At 58.1% G+C, this 19337-nt stretch overlaps 1 protein-coding gene across 1 annotated transcript in view; it reads right to left on the bottom strand.

Moving 5' to 3' along the window:
* The window catches only part of CNGB1 (cyclic nucleotide gated channel subunit beta 1), a 49485-nt gene extending 30356 nt beyond the window's left edge, over nucleotides 1–19129 (bottom strand). Inside the window, exons 1-14 of the mRNA XM_070397789.1 lie at nucleotides 18953–19129; nucleotides 17773–17830; nucleotides 17205–17277; nucleotides 16137–16236; nucleotides 15995–16037; nucleotides 15806–15842; nucleotides 14029–14104; nucleotides 13769–13808; nucleotides 13194–13401; nucleotides 12127–12202; nucleotides 11195–11231; nucleotides 6952–7120; nucleotides 6148–6225; nucleotides 2208–2311 (exon numbers count right to left, since the gene is read on the bottom strand). Coding sequence (XP_070253890.1) covers nucleotides 2208–2311; nucleotides 6148–6225; nucleotides 6952–7120; nucleotides 11195–11231; nucleotides 12127–12202; nucleotides 13194–13401; nucleotides 13769–13808; nucleotides 14029–14104; nucleotides 15806–15842; nucleotides 15995–16037; nucleotides 16137–16236; nucleotides 17205–17277; nucleotides 17773–17830; nucleotides 18953–19129 — 1276 coding nt within the window. The remainder of the gene's footprint in view (nucleotides 1–2207; nucleotides 2312–6147; nucleotides 6226–6951; nucleotides 7121–11194; nucleotides 11232–12126; nucleotides 12203–13193; nucleotides 13402–13768; nucleotides 13809–14028; nucleotides 14105–15805; nucleotides 15843–15994; nucleotides 16038–16136; nucleotides 16237–17204; nucleotides 17278–17772; nucleotides 17831–18952) is intronic.
* Between the last annotated feature and the right edge of the window lie 208 nt (nucleotides 19130–19337).

Genomic DNA, 19337 nt, shown 5'->3' with positions numbered 1-19337 from the left:
CTTCCCTGACATGGAATTTGCCAGGCAGATACCAACGGTCCTCGGAAATTCCAGCTCCCGGCAAACTCTCAAGGTCAGAAGACTCTGTCTGCAACAGACTCCACATGCCTCTCCTGCTCCCTTCCCCTCCACTTACCTTCCCCCCTACCCAGCTCCCTGCCCCCCCCCCGTCTCTGGGCCTGGGGATCTGAGTGGCTAGTTTACACTAGCGTGTGAGTGACTATCTGTACAAATGATGAAGATCTGGAGAAAGCAATGTTTAACCCAGAGACATGCATTGCTAACTGTGGGACTTTAGGCACAGGGAGAAGGAGACGAATGCCCCTCCAGTCACCACAAAGCAGGAGGAAGGTATTCATCAGCAGCGGGAGGGGTGGTTTCCCACGAGCCCAGCTAGTGGTCTACGTGCTGACCACGGCACCCCCACTGGGAAACAGCCCAGGCCATGCAGAAGCACACGTCACGGCGAGCATGCTGGGTGGGCGGGCTCACGCTACCTAGGCGACGGACCGAGCTCCTGGTCTCCTTGGCGAAGCTGGAGTTGGACAAGGTCGTCCTCCGGGAGATGAGGATGGGGATGCGGGTGATTGGGGGGCAGTAGCTGGGCACATTGGGGAGGTGCTCCGCCGGGTTTAGGGGGGCCAGCCTGGGGGCCACCTGGCCAGGCGGCTGGTCCCGGACCCGGCCATTCAGCTCCATGTCCCGGCCTGGGGTAGCCATGGTGCTGGGGCCAGGGGGGTCTCAGGCAGAGGCGGGACCCTGGGGACTGCAATGAGGAGCACAGAGTTGGGGGAGGCAGGGGAGGCGGGGACCTCCCCACCGGCGCCAACACAGACCAGCCCGGCGCCCGGCTGCACCTGCAGCAGCTGCTCCCAAAATCAGGAGCATCACTCTTGTCCCTGGGACTCGATGTCAAATGCACCACCACGTGTTGTGGCTGTTCCTCCCCACAGCTCCGAGGGACAGCCTGCAGCCCCTGACTCCTTGCACTCTGTTAACCAACCCCCGGTAGCATTTCCCACCTCAGGCTCAAAAAAGTCAGAATCAGCCGGGCGGGCACGGCTCAGTGGTTGAGCGTTGACCTAGGAACCAGGAGGTCACGGTTTGATTCCTGGCCAGGGCACATGCCCGGGTTGCAGGCTCGATCCCCAGTGTGGGGCGTGCAGGAGGCAGCCAATCAACGATTATCTCTCATCATTGATGTTTCTATCTTTCTCTCCCTCTCCCTTCCTCTCTGAAGTCAATAAAAATATTTAATAAAAAATAAATAAAGCTCAGAGGGGCATGGAGTCTAGGACGTGCCCTTGGCAAGCTCTGGTCCTAATTTTCACTGTAAAATGTTACACGTTTGAGCCTAGCCCCTGCTGGGTGGCAGCCCAGAGAGCTGGGTGGTGGGAGGGGGCAGCTGGCTGGGAGCAGGCTTCCCCAGGCTGCTGGAGTCCTGGGCCTCAGTGCAATCCCCGGGCCCTTGAACTCCATCCCCCGCTTTGATGATGTGGTCCAGGCGCAGAGGGTGGTTTGCCTGAGGATGGGGCAGGTGGAGGGGGACAGGGATGGTGGAGACGGAGGAAGAGGAGGTGGGGTGGCCCTGCACAATCTCTGCCACCTTCCACCCACCACCACCTACCTCCTGAGCTGGCGGCTGTGGCTTCTTCCTGTAAAATACACAGTGGAAACAGGCGCTGAGACCAGCACACGCCCCCCCACCCCAGCCCTGTCCAGCCCGTCTCCTGGGGCGTTCAGGGAGGCGGCCTCCACCTCACAGAGGCAGTGCATACAGGAGCCCCAGGCCCCACCCTGACCTGTCACATGTAACGAGCCCTGTGCGTGTGGGGACACAGGCACCAGAGCAGCCACCACAGTCCTCCCCACGGGCACTGCACAACTGTGCACAGCCTGCAGGGGGCGGGGTTAGCCCCATTTCACAGAGGTGGCCACTGAGGCCCAGCGTGGGGCGGTGACTGGCCCAGGGTCACACAGCCACGTGAGGACTGAAGTGCGGGTCCAGCAGCTCCCCACCTACTCCACCAAAGGCCCCCCCTAACACCATCTGACCCCTGGTACCAGCGGGCTTTGCGGTCCCGCCACCCTGCTCCCTCTGTCTGGCGGGCATCTCACACGTTGAAAACCCCCATAAACGAAGGAGTCAAGGTCTCCGCCCCTTCCACCGAGGCCAGCCCACACCCCAGGGCAGCCGGGGCCAGGCCCGGTGCTGCTCCATACCTGGCAGGAGGCCCTCTGGGTGACTGTCCTGTCTACTCCGCCCGGGTCCGCGCCAGCCTCTGCCACCAGACAGCTATCCAGCAGGACACTGTGACCCGGAGGGAAAAGGGCTGGGGTCAGGCTGAGTGCCAGCTCTGTGCCTGGAGCTGGGGCACCAAGATGCCCTCCAATAGGTCCTCCCCTCGTGAGACTCCCACACGGGGAGGCGGCAGACGCACGTCCTGCTAACGATCCCCGAGTCTGAGACATGTGCTGGGATAAGGGGCCATGAAGGCCACGGCCACAGTTCGGCCCAGGAAGGAGGGCTTCCCAGAGGCGGCGGCCTGTGAGCTCAACCCCAAGGATGATGAATGAACCACGAGGAATAGGTGGGGAAGGGTGTCCAGGAGGGGGGAACAGCATGTGCAAAGGGAAGTGTGCAGGACGGCTTAGGAACTGTCCTCTGGGTGTGATCCAAGGGCACTGTCCAGTGTTCACAACAGGTGCCCAGCATGTCCCTCTGAAGTCTCCCGGCTCCCTTGGTGCTGCAGGCAGGGCAGGGAGTCTGAGAAAAGGGAGGCCCAGAGAGGTGAACCGGCCTGGCCAAAATCACACAGCAAATTGTCACACGCCACACAAATCCTCAAACACAGGCCCTGCGTGTGTTCCCATGCGTGAGCTCAGAGCTCCGCTGCAGTATAGAATCCCCTAAAAATATTGTGGGAACTACGCCCTCCTTGGGCCTCAGAGCACACGGGCCCAGGAAATGCGCTTCCCACGGCCGTCAGGCGCTGCCCAGGGTCCTGGCCTTTCCAGAATCAGGCCGGAAGTCAACGTGTGGCTGTGGGTAAGTCACTGGGACGCCCTCTGGCTGCCTCTGTTTGCTCGCCTGTCACATGGGTAGGACTTGCTCAGCCTGCACAGCCTGACTTATCTGGGTGAGCTCAGAGGGCCCCTGAGAATCTCAGGGAAAAGTCAAAAAAGACTCCCCATGTCAGGGGTCATTCTCGATTCTCTAACGACCGGTCAGCAGCTTGGTCTGGGGTCCCAAGTGTGAGCGCAGAGCCAGCCTGACCTGGGACGGGCCAGCTCTGCACCTGCTGGCAGACAGCCCTGTCTCGGAGCCTCGGGTCTCTCACCTGGGAGCTGGGATTAATAACAGACGCTGTAGTGCGGCGTCCGGCACAGAACACCAGTGCTAGTCCAATGGCAGCTGCTCTTAGGCTCGTCCATGTCATCGTTACTATTAGTCCCAGAGGAGCACCTTCTGCAGGGTTAGGAGTCACCCCCGTGGACTGTGGAACGTTTGGCACAAACATCTCCAGCTATCGAGACACCTCGCCAGCCCTACCCTGGCCCTGCCAGCACCACCAGGGTTGTTGGGGGACCTCTGTACCCACAGCCATGGTTGCCTCTGGCCCGAGGTGTGCTCAGTGCCTGCCACGACCCCTTTCTGCCGGGCCCGGCAGCAGCAGGCTATCAACTTCTGGAAGGTTCCCAAATCCCAGGGAATTCTACATGGAGGGTCAAAGAGACTGGCTAAGGTGGGCATCCCAGAGGAGCCACCCCGCCTCCCCACTCTCTAAGTGAAAGGGTTAAAGGTGCAGGGAGGAGCCAAGGCAGCCAGCTTGCCAGGGTCTGCCAGCCCCCTCCTCCCCCAAGTCACCCAGCAGGCTGTGCCCCCAAATTAAGGTCTTCACAGTCGCCTTCTGCAGACTCTTCACAGCACCCCAACCCCAAAAGAAGGAAGGGGGAGCCCTTAGAAGCAGCCACCTACTTGGGTCTCACTGGCTTTGCCGACCAGGACAGCCATGGTGCAGGAGCTCAGCGGGGGGCGGTGCCATTCATCCCAGGGCCCGAGGCAGCATGAACAAGTGGAGAATTGGACAGCCTACCAGCCCGAGCCTGCGAGCCTGCGCCTGCCAGACTGGCTCTGGAGCCAGTGCGACCCGGGTGGCGGAGGAGCCACCAGTTCTTCCTGCTTCTAATCAGATTGTGCGGGCGACTCTGCAGAAGCGCCCCCAGGGAGGCCAGGTGGGGACCAAAAGGCTGTGGTTGCTAGGAAGAGCCGAGCTGTTGCCAGCAGAGACCTGGTCGCTAGGCGACCATCTGCCAGCGTCATCAGTCACCCCTGTGCCTCCACAAAGCTGGCCGAGAGCATCCTTCCCCCACCAGTGACAGCCCAGCGGCTTGCCCACACAGACCCCTCTGGCCCTGGCTCTGGGATCGCTCGCTCTCTCACCACAGAGCCCCCATCCCTGCCTGAGGCCCCGGGCCCGAAACTTCCCTGAGTTTGAAACTCTGGGTTAACATTTGTGTAGGCGCGTGTATGCGGCTGCAGCGTTTGTGAGTAACTGTATTCATGTGCTGTGTGCATGAGCATGCGTGCAGGGTGCCGTGTGGGTATCTGCAAGTGTGTACATGTGTGTGATGTGTGTGCTGTGTGTGTATGTAGACTTGTGTGTTTGTGCCTGTGTGCTGGTGTGTGTGACAGTGCAGACACGTGTATGTACCTGTGTGCATGACAATACCTGTAGTTAGCGCATGTAGATGTGTGTGAGCACATTGGATCACTGGCTTCAAGGGCTGTTTCCCTCAGGAGCCATGGCACAGAAAGGGGTTTTCAGGCTTGAGTGTCGGGCGCGCAGGTTTAATGGGGGAACAACTCCCCCACTATGTGCTCCACACAGAGGCAGGTGGGAGGCAGAAGGCAAACAAGGCTGCACTAAGGGAGCTGGCAGCCTCAAAAGTCCTCACCCAGGGCAAGAGCGGTCACCTGTCCGTGACAGCAGCCTGGCTCGGGGGCCCAGAGGGCAGAATTAGGACCAGGTGACAGAAGTCCTAAGGAAGCACGCTTAGTTTTGGTGGAAGAAATCACTTCAAAAGCCAGGGGTGCATAGGGATGGAATGAATGCACAGCCTCTGCGAGGTGGTGAGCTCCCCATCACTGGAGGGAAGCAAACAGCTGTGTGGCCTCTGGCGGAGGATGAAAAGATTACATGTGAGCCAGTCAATGAAGGAAAAATACCACATGATCTCACTCTTTCATGGATAATTAAGACCATTACAAACTTTTGAACAATAATAAATACAGTGGCAGAGCTGCCTCAAACCGATTGTCGGACTGCAGTGGGAAGGCCAGGGAGGGTTGGGGGACAGGAGGGAGGGGAGTAAGAGATCAACCGAAGGACTTGTATGCATCCATATAACCATAACTAATGGACATAAGACACTGGGGGGTAAGGGAGGGCAGGGGCTTGTCAAGGGTGGGGGGGGAAAAAGGTCACATATGTAATACCCTTTGTAATGCTTTAAGCAATAAAAAAAAAAAAAAAGATTACATGTGACCCGGGCAAGGGCAGACTAAATGCACTGAGCAGGCTCCTATGCTGGCCTCAGGGTTTAACTCTTTCCTGGAAGGGACTAAAAATGACCCTCGGTGGGGATTCGAACATCCTACCGCCCACATTCTCACAGCCGGGCCCGTGACCACCCTGCAGGGCGCTGCTGTTCTCCCCCACCTGACGGGTGTGGGGAGCAGCCCTGTGCAGGGGATGTCCTTGCCCCTAAGAGCAGCAGAGCCTGTGCCCCTAACACTCATGAGCTACCCTGCCCCAGGCTACGGCCAGAGGGGCAGGTCAGGGAGGAAGGATGTGGGCCAGGGGGTACCACGGAGGGCAGAGTGACCGGGAATAGTGCCAGGGGTGGAGCCAAGGGACCCATTCAGTCTGGCCTGATGGGAATACAGGCTCCTCCTGCCTCAATCTCTCCACAGTGCTGCTGCCAGATCATGCCACTCCTGCTCACAAACCTTCAATGGCTCCCCATTGCTCCCAGGAAATTCAGTTCAAGGCCTTTACAATATGGCCCACTGCCTCTGAAGGACTATCAGCTAGTAGCCACACCTCCCTGGGCCACTCCTTTGCCAAGGGCATAGCGCCTTACTCAGGCTCCTCCTCCTCCTCCTCCTCATCTTCTTCATCCTCCTCATCTTCTTTGTCTTCTTGAATCCAGGAAAACTCCCTGAAATGAGATCAGAGGCAAGAGGTGAACCTCCCTGAAGATGCACCCCGAGTCCACTTCCTGCCCCAATTTTCAGTAAGATGTCCTGTGACCCCTTGAGATCAGACCTGAACCCCTCAACCAAGAATCAACCCGGGAACCCTCACCCGAGGAGCCCCAGGCTCTCGCTAACAACAAGGCACAAGGGGCCTGTCTCAGCCTCTGATCCTCTCTGAGCCTCTGTGCAACTCGGGGCGCGGGGCTGAGGACCTGAGACCTCCTGCGGATGCACGCACGGGCATGCACAAGGGTGTTTGTTGCAGAATTACTTACAACAACAAATTTTTGGAATCAACCTAAATGTCCATCAATAGTAGACAGGTTAAATCAATGCTGGCACATCCGTATGACGGAATACGAAGCATTTGTTTAAAAATAAAAAGTGTGAGCAATCTCTATGTACTGAATGAAGGTGGGAAGGTCTCAAGATAAATGGGTAAATGAATATAGGAAAGTGCATGCTATGCTTTGTGAATAAAAATCAAGGAGGGGGGGTCCAAGCTTGCATGTGCTCAGATGGTCCCTGGAATGGCACAGAGGAACCTGGGAAAGGGATGGGTGTCCGGGGGGAGGAGGAAGGGAGAGGCAGGCTTGGCCCACCCTCTGTGCCCTTTTAAGTCCTCGAGGTTCTGTACTAAGTGCCTGTTATCCTCCCAGTCATTCCTCAGGGCCTCCCCTGGCTCCCACCTGGACATCTCTTCCTCGGCCTCGTTCTCCTCCATGTAAGCTGACGCCACCGCCTCTGCACCCTGCGGGCTGGTGCTGCCATCCTGAGCCTGGTCCTCCTCCCAGTGAGGGTCGACCTCTTCTAGGATGAGATCATCGGGCTCCTCTTGGCCTCCAGGGAGGATGCTGACTGCAGGGGACACAGGGTGTGGGGGAGAGTGGGCTTGGGGCTCAGTCCCAGGGACCACCCAGGGAGCCCTGGCCATCGCCAGCCATGAGCCAGCCCTCAGCCAAGCAGTGGACACGGCACCATTGTCAGCGGGACCGTTAATAACCGGATCGGCGCTAAGTGAGGGGCGGCAGCCCGCGATCAGTCACCCTGTCTCCTGCCTTTCGTTTTCCTGAGACCGAGCTTCCGTCTTTGTCTCTCCTTAGCGTCTGTGCAGAAGCAGAAACAATGCTTCTCACCACAGTGTGGCAGGTGATGCCAAAAGACCGAGGCCCGAGGTCCACCTGCACACCCAGGTGCAGGGAGCCTGAATGTCCCCACAATGCAGAGCGCGCTTGCCCACTGCCTGCTCTCTCGATGCCGCCCCTTGGTGACCGGCACACTACACGCCTGTCATCTCAGCACCTGCCTCTGGGCGTCTTCTTCTCCTTCCTGGACCTAGAGGCTCCACCCCCCCAACTTTCTCATGGAGGTGGTCCCACCTTCAGAGACAATCTGCAGTTTTCAGCATTTCTCCATGTACCCTGGCCCCCGACAGTGAAAACTCTGTGGGCTGGGAGCTTGGCGGACGTGGGTGCAGGGGAGACTCATCAGGAACCTAAGCCCACCCCCAGGCAGGGAAAGGCAGAAAGGGGGAGGTTGCCGGGATACCAGGTGTTTCCAAAAAGCTCAAGGGGTCTAGGTGGCCCTCACGCCAAGCACGCATGACTAATGGTGACTTACACATGTTTTTTATTGATTTCAGAGAGGAAGGGAGAGAGAGAGAAGGAGAGAGAAACATCAATGATGACAGAGAATCACTGATCAGCTGCCTCCTGCACGCCCCACACTGGGGATCGAGCCCACAACCTGGGCATGTGCCCTGACCAGGAATTGAACCGTGACCTCCTGGTCCATAGGTCGATGCTCAACCACTGGGCCACGCCAGCTTGGCTGCTTACGCTCTTTAATGTCAATGAGAGCATCTGCTGCTGTCCACTGGCGGTCCCCACGCTGAGGCCAAGCCTAAGAAGAACATTTCCTGGGAAAAGCTGTGTCCCATGGGGACACCAACTCCATGACAGGCTCTGTGCTGAGACAGTCCTTTGTGGGCCTCCCCAGCCTTCCGGTGGGAGTCCTGCTGTCCAGCCTCAATGCCACTAGCTGTCCCTCCTGACCCTCCCCTGCTCTGGTGTCCCCGAAAGGCAGCTCTGGGTCAGTGGAAGGGACTCTGATCCCCCCTCGTCCTGCCAGGGGTCACTGTTCAAGGAGGATTGGGGGATCGATGGCCACTCATTCCCGGTCCCTGCAGGTCTTCTCTTCAGGACACCCTTCTTTCCTTCCATCCATCCGTCCGTTTGTCCATCTGTGCTCTCCCAGGCTCCCTTCTCCCCTGTTTCAGAGGCCTCCCGCTGCTGCCACCCCTGAAACAAAGGAGAAGACAGCGGGTGGGTGGCCAGGTGGCCAGGCGGAGGGGCTGAATGAGTGAGTGCCTGAGTGGGTGAAGGCTGGGGAGGCTGGGGCAGAGTGGCGAGAAGGGGGACACAGCCCCTCAGGACCCCCAAAACATAACTCAAGCCCTAACTCCTGTCTCCTGTGAATGTGACCTTGTTTGGGAAAAGGGTCTTTACAGAGGTCGCTCGTTAAGGATCTCAAGATGAGATCATCCTGGGTTAGGGTGGGCCCCAAATCCAATGCCTAGTACCCTTATAAGAGAAAACAGGGTGAGCTGACAGAGGAAGAGGCAGTCGGGAGGCAGCTGCAAGCCCGGGGCACCAAGTGCCCGCAGCCACCAGAAGCGGGGAGAGAGGCATGGACGGTGTGCCCCTCGGAGCCCCAGGAGGAGCCAACCCTGCCAGCACTTTGACCTTGGACTTCTGGCCTCGTGAACTGGGGGAGGGTACGATTCTGCTGTTGGAAGGCACCCAATCTGCAGCCCCCGGAAACTAACACCGGGTTCCTGGTAGGGGTGTTGAGTTGCCCCATGGCGGCCCCAGGGCCCTCTGCTGATCCCTGACCCCCATGCTCCGGCACACAGGGAGGCCCTGTGTGTGGCTGGCTGAGAATTCTGCCTCCCTCCAGAGGAGCAGAGAGAAGGTTAAGAGGAGCCAGGGGGCCCAGCCGGCGTGGCTCAGTGGTTGAGCATTGAACCAGGAGATCACGGTTCGATTCCCAGTCAGGACACATGCCCGGGTTGCGGGCTCAGACCCCAGTGTGGGGCGTGCAGGAGGCAGCTGATCAATGATGGTTCTCTCTCATCACTGATGTTTCTATCTCTCTCCCTCTCCCTTCCTCTCTCTGTCAATAAAAACATATTTAGGGGGAGTGGGGAGAGGAGCCAGGGGCCCCACCCTCAAAGCTCTCAGCCACCCCAGGGAGGGGTCTCTGTCCCAGGGCATGTTTTCCGTGCGGTTACCTCGGCCAGACTGAGAAGCTGCTGCCAGGCCACGTGGACTCTCGTCTCCGAAAGTCCACAAGAACTTGCCCGGTGACCTTGGACACAGCCCTACCTGCCCCAATAGGATGGGGGTCCCCGCTCTGTGTCCTCCAGGGCGGCCATGAGCTCCACGAGACTGGGGAGTCCTGCTCTGAGGCCTCCCCTCCCAATGTCAACACAATCACACAGACTCCCCCGCCCCCTACAGCCGCTCTGTCAGACCCAAGCTCCTGTGGTCTGTCTGTGCCCCAGGCCACCTCGGCCGTCCCAGCCTCGAAGTTCTCATAAAGACCACCCCTGGCCTAGTGGGACTGGGGTGGGACGCAGCCTCACAGACACTGTGAGAGCAGCCCTGGAAGGCCCTGAGCTCTGCAGTCTCAGTGCCCGGATCCAGGTGGATAGGGCCACCGCCCTCAGGGCCTGAGCGCCGCTTTGCCCACCTCTAGCATTCATCACAGGCCTGGCACATAGCAGGCCCTCCTTTACATGTGTGAGCAAGCGAATGAGCAGATGAATGAATGGATGAATGGATGAATGAATGAATAGATGGGTGGGTGGATGGATGAATAGATGGGTAGATGGATGGATGGATGGATGGATGGATGGATGGATGGATGGATGGATAGATGTATGGGTGGGTGGATGGATGGATGGATGGATGAATGGGTGGATGGATGGATGGATGGATGGATGGATGGATGGATGAATGGATGGGTGGATGGATGGATGGATGAATGGGTGGGTGGATGGATGGATGGATGAATGGGTGGGTGGATGGATGAACGGGTGGGTGGATGGATGAATAGATGGGTAGATGGATGGGTGGGTGGATGGGTGGATGGGTGGATGGATGGATGGATGGATGGATGGATGGATGAATAGATGGGTGGGTGGATGGGTGCGTGGATGGGTGGGTGGATGGGTGGATGGATGGATGGATGGATGGGTGGGTGGATGGGTGGATGGGTGAATGGGTGGATGGGTGGATGGGTGAATGGGTGGATGGATGGATGGATGGATGGATGAATGCCCTATCCTCCACAGGCCTTTCCTGAAGCCACAAATTGAAAGACGAGTAGATTTTGGACCCTAGCCCACTCCTCCTGCCTCAGCCTCTCCCCGAGTCCTGATGCAGGTCTGAGACAAAAGGCAACACACTCACCTGCCTAACCTGGTCACAGGTGAGGGGATACCCTCCCAGCTCAAGGCAGCTGAAGTCTGTGGGGTCCAGTTCCCTGTCAGTCTCCCCTCACCCCTCAACCAGCGACTGTGCTCAGCCAAACCCGCCAACCCAGCTGTCAGGGGCAGTGGGGAGCTCTCTCTGGTGTCCCAGCAGGACGGGCTCCTCTGCATGGAAGCTCAAGACAGGCCAAGTTCATCCCCTCCCCGACCTCCCCAGCCTCCAGCAGGGCCTCCAGCCACCATCTGCTCTGGGCCGGCTCTGGCTCCCTGGCCAGGCTGACCTGAGGCGGGGCCTCGGAGCACAGGCTCCCCCAGGAAACCCTGACTGTGCCCCCGAGCGGGTGCAGGCCTGGCAGGGGACAGTCCACGCCCATGCGCGCTCAGGCCAAGCAACCCTCCCCAAGATGCACAGGAGCACCCATCCACGTGTCACTTACTGGTCTGCTCGTCACACGTCCCAGGGGTGTCAGGCTCCTGCACGGGGAGAAAGGGGAAAACCATGTGGCCTCCCCACCGGCTTCCCTGGTTCCACGGTCCATCCCGCACACGCAGGGGCGAGAGACCTCCCTTCTCCCCGCCAGGACACTCACCCCACCCACCCCTCCTTCTCCCCTCCCCCTACCCCCCCCCCCAGGACACGCAGAAGATCCCCTTGCTCCGGGCTCCACGCTTCCCCGCCTCTCCTCTCCTGCCTCCGAGGTCGGCTCTGCTCCAGTCGCTCTCCATCCCCTGCCCTCCACCCACTACCACAGCAGGACGGGACCCAGGCCTCCCACCCCCAGTTCCAGGTGCTTCTAGGAAGGTGTCCAGTTGTCCCCAAGAGAGAAGGGCCAGGGGCCAGGTTCTTGGAGGGGAAGAGGCGACCGGGGCCCTGCTCCCCAAAGCCACCCACGCTCGAGTCCTAGGCTGTCAGGAGGCACACAGAGCCTCGGGGGCTTCCTACAGCCCATTCCCCCAGAACGTGCCAGTCCTCTCTTACCTCTGGCCTCTGCACATGCTGGTCTTCTGCCTGAGAGCCCTTTCCAATCGCCCACATTCACTGTCACCCACCCACCTCCTACTCCTCCTCAGGGCTCAGCTCGCAGGCCACCTCCACTGGGAAGCCTTCCGTCATGCTCCCGGGAGGCTCCTCCTCTGCACCCCACATCCTCTCTGCTCCACCACGGTAGCACCTCCCCCACCGACCATGACCTCTCGCAGGCAGGGCTGAGCCGGCCCCCTCAGCCCCGCAGACATGGTGCCTGAGAGAGTGCAGAATGGAGGGGCAGGGCGGGCTGGGCTCCTTCTGTATGATGGCCCCCCTGAGACACAGACCAACCATCCCACTCCTGCCCCCATCCGGCCCTCCCTCCCCTAGCCCAGCACTCACCTGCTCCCCAGCCTTCCCACGGAGCACGGGCTGTGGCAGAGCCATCTGCAGTCTATGCAGGAGCCACGCCACCAACCTGTGGGTGGGAGAGAGTGGCCATCTCCAGGGGGAAAGTGACACCCAAGGCAGACAGCAAGCCCCCCAGAAGGCAGACCAGAACCCAGGCCTCCAGCCCCAAAGACCATGGTCCCTCTCCCCGCCACCGCCTCCTTAGGCAAGTCTCAGGCTACTGCTCAGGCCCTAGCAGGTAGCTCAGGCTCCCCCACCCCCACCCCCACCCACTGCAGGTGCCCCTCAGGCCCCTCGCCCATTGCCAGGGTGGGAACTGGTCAGTACCAAGCCCGATTTTATTTAATTTTTTGTATATATTTGTATTGATTTCAGAGAGGAAGGGAGAGGCAGAGATAGAAACATCAATGATGAGAGAGAATCATGGATCGACTGCTTCCTGCACACCCTCGACTGGGGATCAAGCCCACAACCTGGGCATGTGCCCTGACTAGGAATCGAACCATGACCTCCTGGTTCATAGGTCAATGTTCAACCACTGAGCCACGCCGGCCAGGCCCTAGCCCGATTTTAAATGCTTGTATCCTTTGGCCAGGCAACTTCATTTCCCACAGACTTATCCTACACGTTTGCTTGCATGTGGCGAAATGATGCCCGTACAAGGCTATCGCTTGCAGTAAGAGTGGAGACACACCTAACTGCGTACGGCATGGTTAAAGAGAAGCCGGTACATCCATACCACGGAGTGCTATGCAGCCACACGGAGCATGAAGCAGGCCTGGGTGTATAAAACCATTGTGGGGTGCAGAACAGTATGTACAGTTTGCTGCTGTCGGGTGGGTGTATTTAAAAGTGAAACACACACAATCTTGTCTGTGCCTAGAAAATGCTGGGAAGGCTGAGAAGCTGCTGGTGGGGTGGCCCTGGGCAGGGGCCCTGGAAACCCCTTTGAGTTTTCTCCCGGGGCATGTGTCACTTTTATAATTTAAAAAAGAGTTTGGTAAAGGTTGGGTGTTGGACTGCTTCCCATGGGAGCTGTGGCATTTAGGGGGGCTCACCTGGCAGTGTCCCCGGGGGGTGGCAGGGAGGAAGCCCGGATGCCGGGCTGGGGCTCTGGAGTGGGCTCCTCCTCGAGTTCCTCCTCAGGTTCCTGCTCAGGCTCCTCCTCGGGCTCCTCCTCAGGCTCCGGGGGGCCAGGAGTGGGCAGCGGGGGACTCTCTGGGGCCTGCAGCATGGGCTCCGTTTCCAAGGAGCACCCTGGGGGCTCTAAGCAGCAGGGAGAGAAGGAGATTCAAATGACATGGCCGGGTTACATGGGACCCCTTAAGGGCACAGGGGACCAGACTGAGGGGTAACCATGACCGAATGGGGAGCCCCTTGGGATCCCCCAACCATCCTCATCAGCAGACAGACATGGGATTGAGGCCCAGGGAGAGAAGGACTTGTCCAAGACCTCACTAGGCTGTCCCAGGCCACTGGCTTCCCAGCCGGGCCTGGGGAGGAGGTCCTAGTGCCTCCCATAATAGGCCAGCAAGCCCTGAACCGCCCCCCAGCTGGAATCCCTAGGCCCCAGTGCTACCCCACCCAGCCTGTGACCATCTCAGACAGCCCCTTCGCAGGTCCCCTGCTGTACCTGAGCTCAAGGCAGCGGCTGCAGGCTCGTCTCTGCAGCCCTGGATCATAAGCAGGGAGAGAGGTCACGGAGCAAGGCTGGCCCCACGCACCCCTCCCCTGGCCAGCTGTGCGCCCGCCCACCCTTCCCCTGAATCCAGCCCCTCCTCCATCACTCCTCCCATCCGGGACCCTCCAGGGACGGGGTGGGGACAGACTGCCTGAGACCCCAGCAACCCGCCCAGGTGGTCAGCTTCCTGCCGCCCCTTTTCCTCCACTTACCTCGGAGGTTTTTGGAGGCTGAGGCAGCACTTTCTCCAGGTTCTGCTCCAACCACCTGAGCAGCCAGGGCACAGGCCTGCAGAGCGGCCGGTGGTCAGCCAGGCGGCCCAAGGAGTGGCCAGCCACGCTGTCCTGACCACCTCACCCAGCCCCTCCCAGCCCTCGGCTCCCATTCTGCCCAGTGGGAGCCTTGTACTGAATATTCTCAAAGGACCTCAGGCCTGGCCCGTGTGGCTCAGTGGTTGAGCATCAGCCCAGGAACCAGGAGGTCACGGTTTGATTCCCACAGAGGGCACATGCCCAGGTTGCTGGCTCCATCCCCAGTGGGGGTTATGCAGGAGAGAGACTATCAATCAGTGATTCTCTCTCATCATTGATGTTTCTATCTCTCTCTCCCTCTCTCTTCCTCTCTGAAATCAATAAATTTATATGTACATATTTTTAAAAGAATGAATGAGGGAAGGGTTGAACGAACGGGTAAATGGAGATGAACGCATGACTGGATTTTCCCAGTAGAGATTGCAAACTGGAGGCTTCAGGCTTATTTGGGGAGCCCACACTGTTCTGACAACTTTTCAATGACTTGGCAGTTTGACATTAAAGCCTACATTTCCAGCATCTCCCCTTTTTTGCAATTACAGTTTACATCCAATATTATTTTGTATTCGTTTCGGGTGTACAGCATAATATACTTTACACAGTGCTCCCCCCATACCACCTGCCACCATACATGGTTATTACAATACTATTGCCTATCTCCCCTGGGTTGGCCTTTCACGCCCACGACTACTCTGTAATTACCAAACTATACTTCCCAATCCCCCCACCTTTTCCACCCAGTCCCCCAGCCCTCCTCCCCCCTGGCCACCAACAGTCTGTTCTCTGTATCTATGAGTCTGTTTCTGTTTTGGTTGTTCACTTATATTGTTATTCTGATTCCACATCTAAGGGAAACCATATGGTACTTGTATTTTCTAGCTTCTCTTGAAAAACTGGAGGATCTGGCCACCCCGGGCCCGCACTCCTACAGGGCAGAGGCACCTAGAACTGAGCAGGCCCTTCCCTGGAGAAGGACACAGCAGGAGCCTGGATGACAAGGCAGCCACCCCCTCGGTCACCTCTGACAAGTTCCACACTGTTGGCAACTATGAGGCCAACCTAGGTGCCCCCATGTCCCCCACGGTGGCCCAGGCTCTGCCTCTGGGCTCCACACGGCATTGCCTACACCAGAGGTCCTCAAACTACGGCCCACGGGCCACATGCAAATACAAATATTGTATTTGTTCCCGTTTTGTTTTTTTACTTCAAAATAAGATATGTGCAGTGTGCATAAGAATTTGTTCATAGTTTTTTTTTTTTAAACTATAGTCCGGCCCTCCAACAGTCTGAGGGACAGTGAACTGGCCCCCTGTTTAAAAAGTTTGAGGACCCCTGGCCTACACAAAGCCCACCCTGTGAGGAGCTCACCCACACCTCTTCCCATCCTCAGAAAGTGCCCCCGCCTGGGGATCTCCCAGGAATCAACACAACAAGCCATGGGCAGCACAGGACCCATAGCCCCATTTTGTGGATGAGAAAATTGAGGCCCAGAAGAGACCAACGGCATGTCCAAGGTCACACACTGAGGTAGTGGTGGACCCTGCTCTTAAACACAAGACCCTGGGCTCTGTGCACACTGGCTCCCCTCTCCCATCCCCCTCAATACCGCCCTGCTCACACACACACTACAGATGAGGCTCAGGGGCACCTAAACCAGCGCTCAGGGCCGGGGACTCACCCAGTGTCCTTTGCCCTGGAGGCCTCGTTGGATCCATCTGCAGAAGAAGGCATGGCGGTCAGCAGCAAGAGGCCTGCCCAGAGCCCCCCGGTCACCCCAACTCAAAACCAGGTTTGAAGCCAGGGCCAGGCCCATGCCAATGGCCCCTCAGCCCCACCTCTGTAAAGCCATCCTCCCTCCTGGCCTTACCTGAGGCCCCAGTGCTGCAGTGCCCAAGGATCTGAGCTCCTGCCTGTGGGGACGGACAGACGGACAGCTGTGGGCAGAGAGCCCAGGTGCGCCAGCCTCCCAGGGTCCCCTCCGCACCCGACCCTCCCAGTCCCAGCAGTACCTGACCGGGGCCCTCGAAGCCGGCCGCAGTGCTATGGACGGGCTGCGGGATGACCTTCACCACGCCCTTCCTCAGCCAGGTCAGCACCCAGGCGCTGGGACTGTGGGGGACAGAGGTACGAGCCCACCTTCAACCTCCCCAGCCCCAGCCTGGTCCGAGTGGCCGTACAACTAAATAAAGATCCTGGGTTTTCCAACCTACAGCAATTGGTTGGAATTGCAAACCTCTATCTCCCCCCGGGAGACTTCAGACACGCTGTCTTCCCTCCCTGGGAAGTGGGGGCACCAAGTCTCTGTGAGTTGGGTGTGCCCGGTGCCATCCCGAGCCCATGCTTGAGAGCAGCCAGCTCTCACCATCATCCTGCCTCCCCCTGGCCTGGCTCAGGGGTCCCCACCCTGCGCTTGGCACACACCCTATGCTCTAGAGCAGTGGTTCTCAACCTTCCTCATGCCGCGACCCTTTAATGCAGTTCCTCATGTTGTGGTGACCCCCAATTTCATTGTTACAAAATTGAACATAATTAAAGCATAGTGATTAATCACAAAAACAATATGTAATTATATATGTGTTTTCCGATGGTCTTAGGCGACCCCTGTGAAAGGGTCGTTTGACCCCCAAAGGGGTCGCGACCCACAGGTTGAGAACCGCTGCTCTAGAGGGTGGAGGGTTTGGGGGGCGGGGGGGAGGGGAGCGGGAAGTGTTTCCTTGTGGCCGAGACTGGTCATCCTAGATATGAGGGTTCTGGGCTCACTGCCCGGGACAGCCCCAGCCGCAGACGTGCTCACTTGGGTAACTTGTGAGCAGAGATTTCATGTAAAAGTCGGAGGTTCTGGCCACGCTGGCCATTTCACTCCGGCACTGAGAAGCCCACCCTCACTTCTCCTGGTGGCGTGGCTCATGTGGCTAGAGACGGCCACCCACTCCTGAGGCTTTCTTCAGCCAATTCCCCAAATGTCCCACATTTGGCCTGGGAGTGACCGTGGCTCTGAGAACAGTGTGGGCCCCCACCCCAATGGCTCCCTAGCTGGGTGGGGGGCTGGCCCTCAGGAGGGGGAGGGGGCACAGCACCTGTTCTCTCCGGGGTCCACAGCAAGCTGGGCCTGGAGGGATGAGGGCGGAGTAGAGGCAGTTTTCTGGGTCTCTGGAAAAAAGAGGCCCCCACACTTGATATACATTTTTTAAATATACTTTTTATTGATTTCAGAGAGGAAGGGAGAGGGAGAAGGAGAGAGAGAGAGAAACATCAATAGTGAGAGAGAATCATCGATCAGCTGCCTCCTGCACGCCCCACACTGGGGATCGATCCCACAACCCTGGCATGTGCCCTGACGGGGAATCGAACCGTGACCTCCTGGATCATAGGTCGATGCCCAACCACTGAGCCACACCGGCCAGGCACGTCCCCCACACTTTAAGATCTGGAGCCTCGGAGAGCCCATTTCTACCCTGTTTGGGAGGTCAAGTCAGAGGCAGGGGAGAGGGGAGAACCCCAAGCGGGTCAGGAGGCTGGGATTCCAGCTCAGCTACAAATGCCCAGGAGCCCAGCGGGCATGCCAGCCACGAGGCTCCTCTACAGGCTGAGGGAGAACACAGCCCGTCCCACCTGGGCCCTGCCATCCTGGGCGTCAGCACTCACCCTGAGGGCCGGGGGCAGCCACAGCTCCTTCCTCCCCTTCCAGTGGCTCCTCGGGTGGCTGGAGGGTTCAGATAGGACCATGTGAGCCCTCGAGAGGCCAGTCTGGTTCCAGCAGGGGCAGCCCCTAACCCACCCGTAAGGGACCCTTCCACCTCCCACGGGACCAAACAACTCCACCCTCATAATCGGCTCTGTAAATCCTGGCGGCCTCACCTTCCCCCTGGGACACGCCCTTCCTCCCAGCCCCAAGGGCCCCTCATCCAGGGTGGGGCTCTCACACCCCCCCCAGTGGTCCCCAGGCCTATCACACCCGCCACTGAGACAGTCTTACCACCAAACAAATACCAACTGAACTAAGCAGCACACTCAGTGATGTAGTAGACTCATTCCAGAAGCTCCTAGTCTCAGGGTGGACTGCTAGCAAACAGCCCATGCCCTGGCTACTTCGGCAGCTCTATTCTAGCCCAGTGGTCGGCAAACCGCGGCTCACAAGCCACATGCGGCTCTTTGGCCCCTTGAGTGTGGCTCTTCCACAAAATACCACATGCGGGCGTGCATGTACAGTGCGAAGTTGACTTAAAACTTTAAGTAAAGTTTATTAAGTTAATTTTAGGGAACGTTGTGGAGTGAAAGAAGATGTAGTGTCGAGGATTGAGAAAGGTATGTGGGGATGGTTTGGACATATAGAGAGGATGAACGAAAGGAGATAGACAAAACAAGTATACAAGACGAGTGTGGATGGGAGAGTAGGAAGGGGTCGACCTCAGCGAACGTACCTCAATCAGATGGAGGACGTTTTTAGCAAAGGCCAGCTTAGGAGCACCCTAATTAAGTTAATAACAATGTACCTACCTATATAGTTTAAGTTTAAAAAATTTGGCTCTCAAAAGAAATTTCAATCGTTGTACTGTTGATATTTGGCTCTGCTGACTAATGAGTTTGCCGACCACTGTTCTAGACTCTCGAGGCTGACAAACAACGCCTGTGGGCCAAATCCAGCCTGCTGTGCATTTTGTAAATAAAGTTTTATTGGAACACAGCCATGCTCATTCGTTGACCTATTGCCGATGCCTGTTTTCACACGTCAGTGGCAGAGTTAAGTAATGAGCAGAGATGGCATGACCCGCAAAGCCTGAAATCTTCACTGTGGAGCATGTCCTCCCTCACCCTCCCTTCTTACCAGCGACTCGCCTTCTAGCTTGGCCTCCTGGGGGGCTGTGTCAGGCTCTGGCGCTGGTTCCAGCTCTGCCTCCAGGTCAGGCTCCGGCTCTGGTTCCGCTCCCTCCTCCTCCTCCATCCTGGTCTTCTTTGGGGTCCCTGGGGGCTGAGGCAGCACCCTCTGGACCCAGCCCAACATCCTGACACCTGGAGAGCACAGAGTCCTCAGGCCTCCCCACCACTTGGGGGCCGCTTTTGTGGATTACACACCTCCCTTTCCTCTCCTCTTTTAAAATCTGTTTGCAGTTATATCTCCAAGTAGCAATAGTCAGGCCCACAAACACTTGTGTAGAAAGAGACTGATCACAACAGTGTTATAGCAGAAGATGAAAAAATTCACATATCCC

Source organism: Myotis yumanensis, unplaced genomic scaffold (genome assembly GCF_028538775.1).
Source record: "Myotis yumanensis isolate MYYU_CA2020_CCGP unplaced genomic scaffold, mMyoYum1.0.hap1 SCAF_18, whole genome shotgun sequence".
Lineage (NCBI taxonomy): Eukaryota > Metazoa > Chordata > Mammalia > Chiroptera > Vespertilionidae > Myotis > Myotis yumanensis.
Note: the sequence above shows the minus strand (reverse complement) of the source record. Positions and strands in the feature narration are given on the sequence as shown.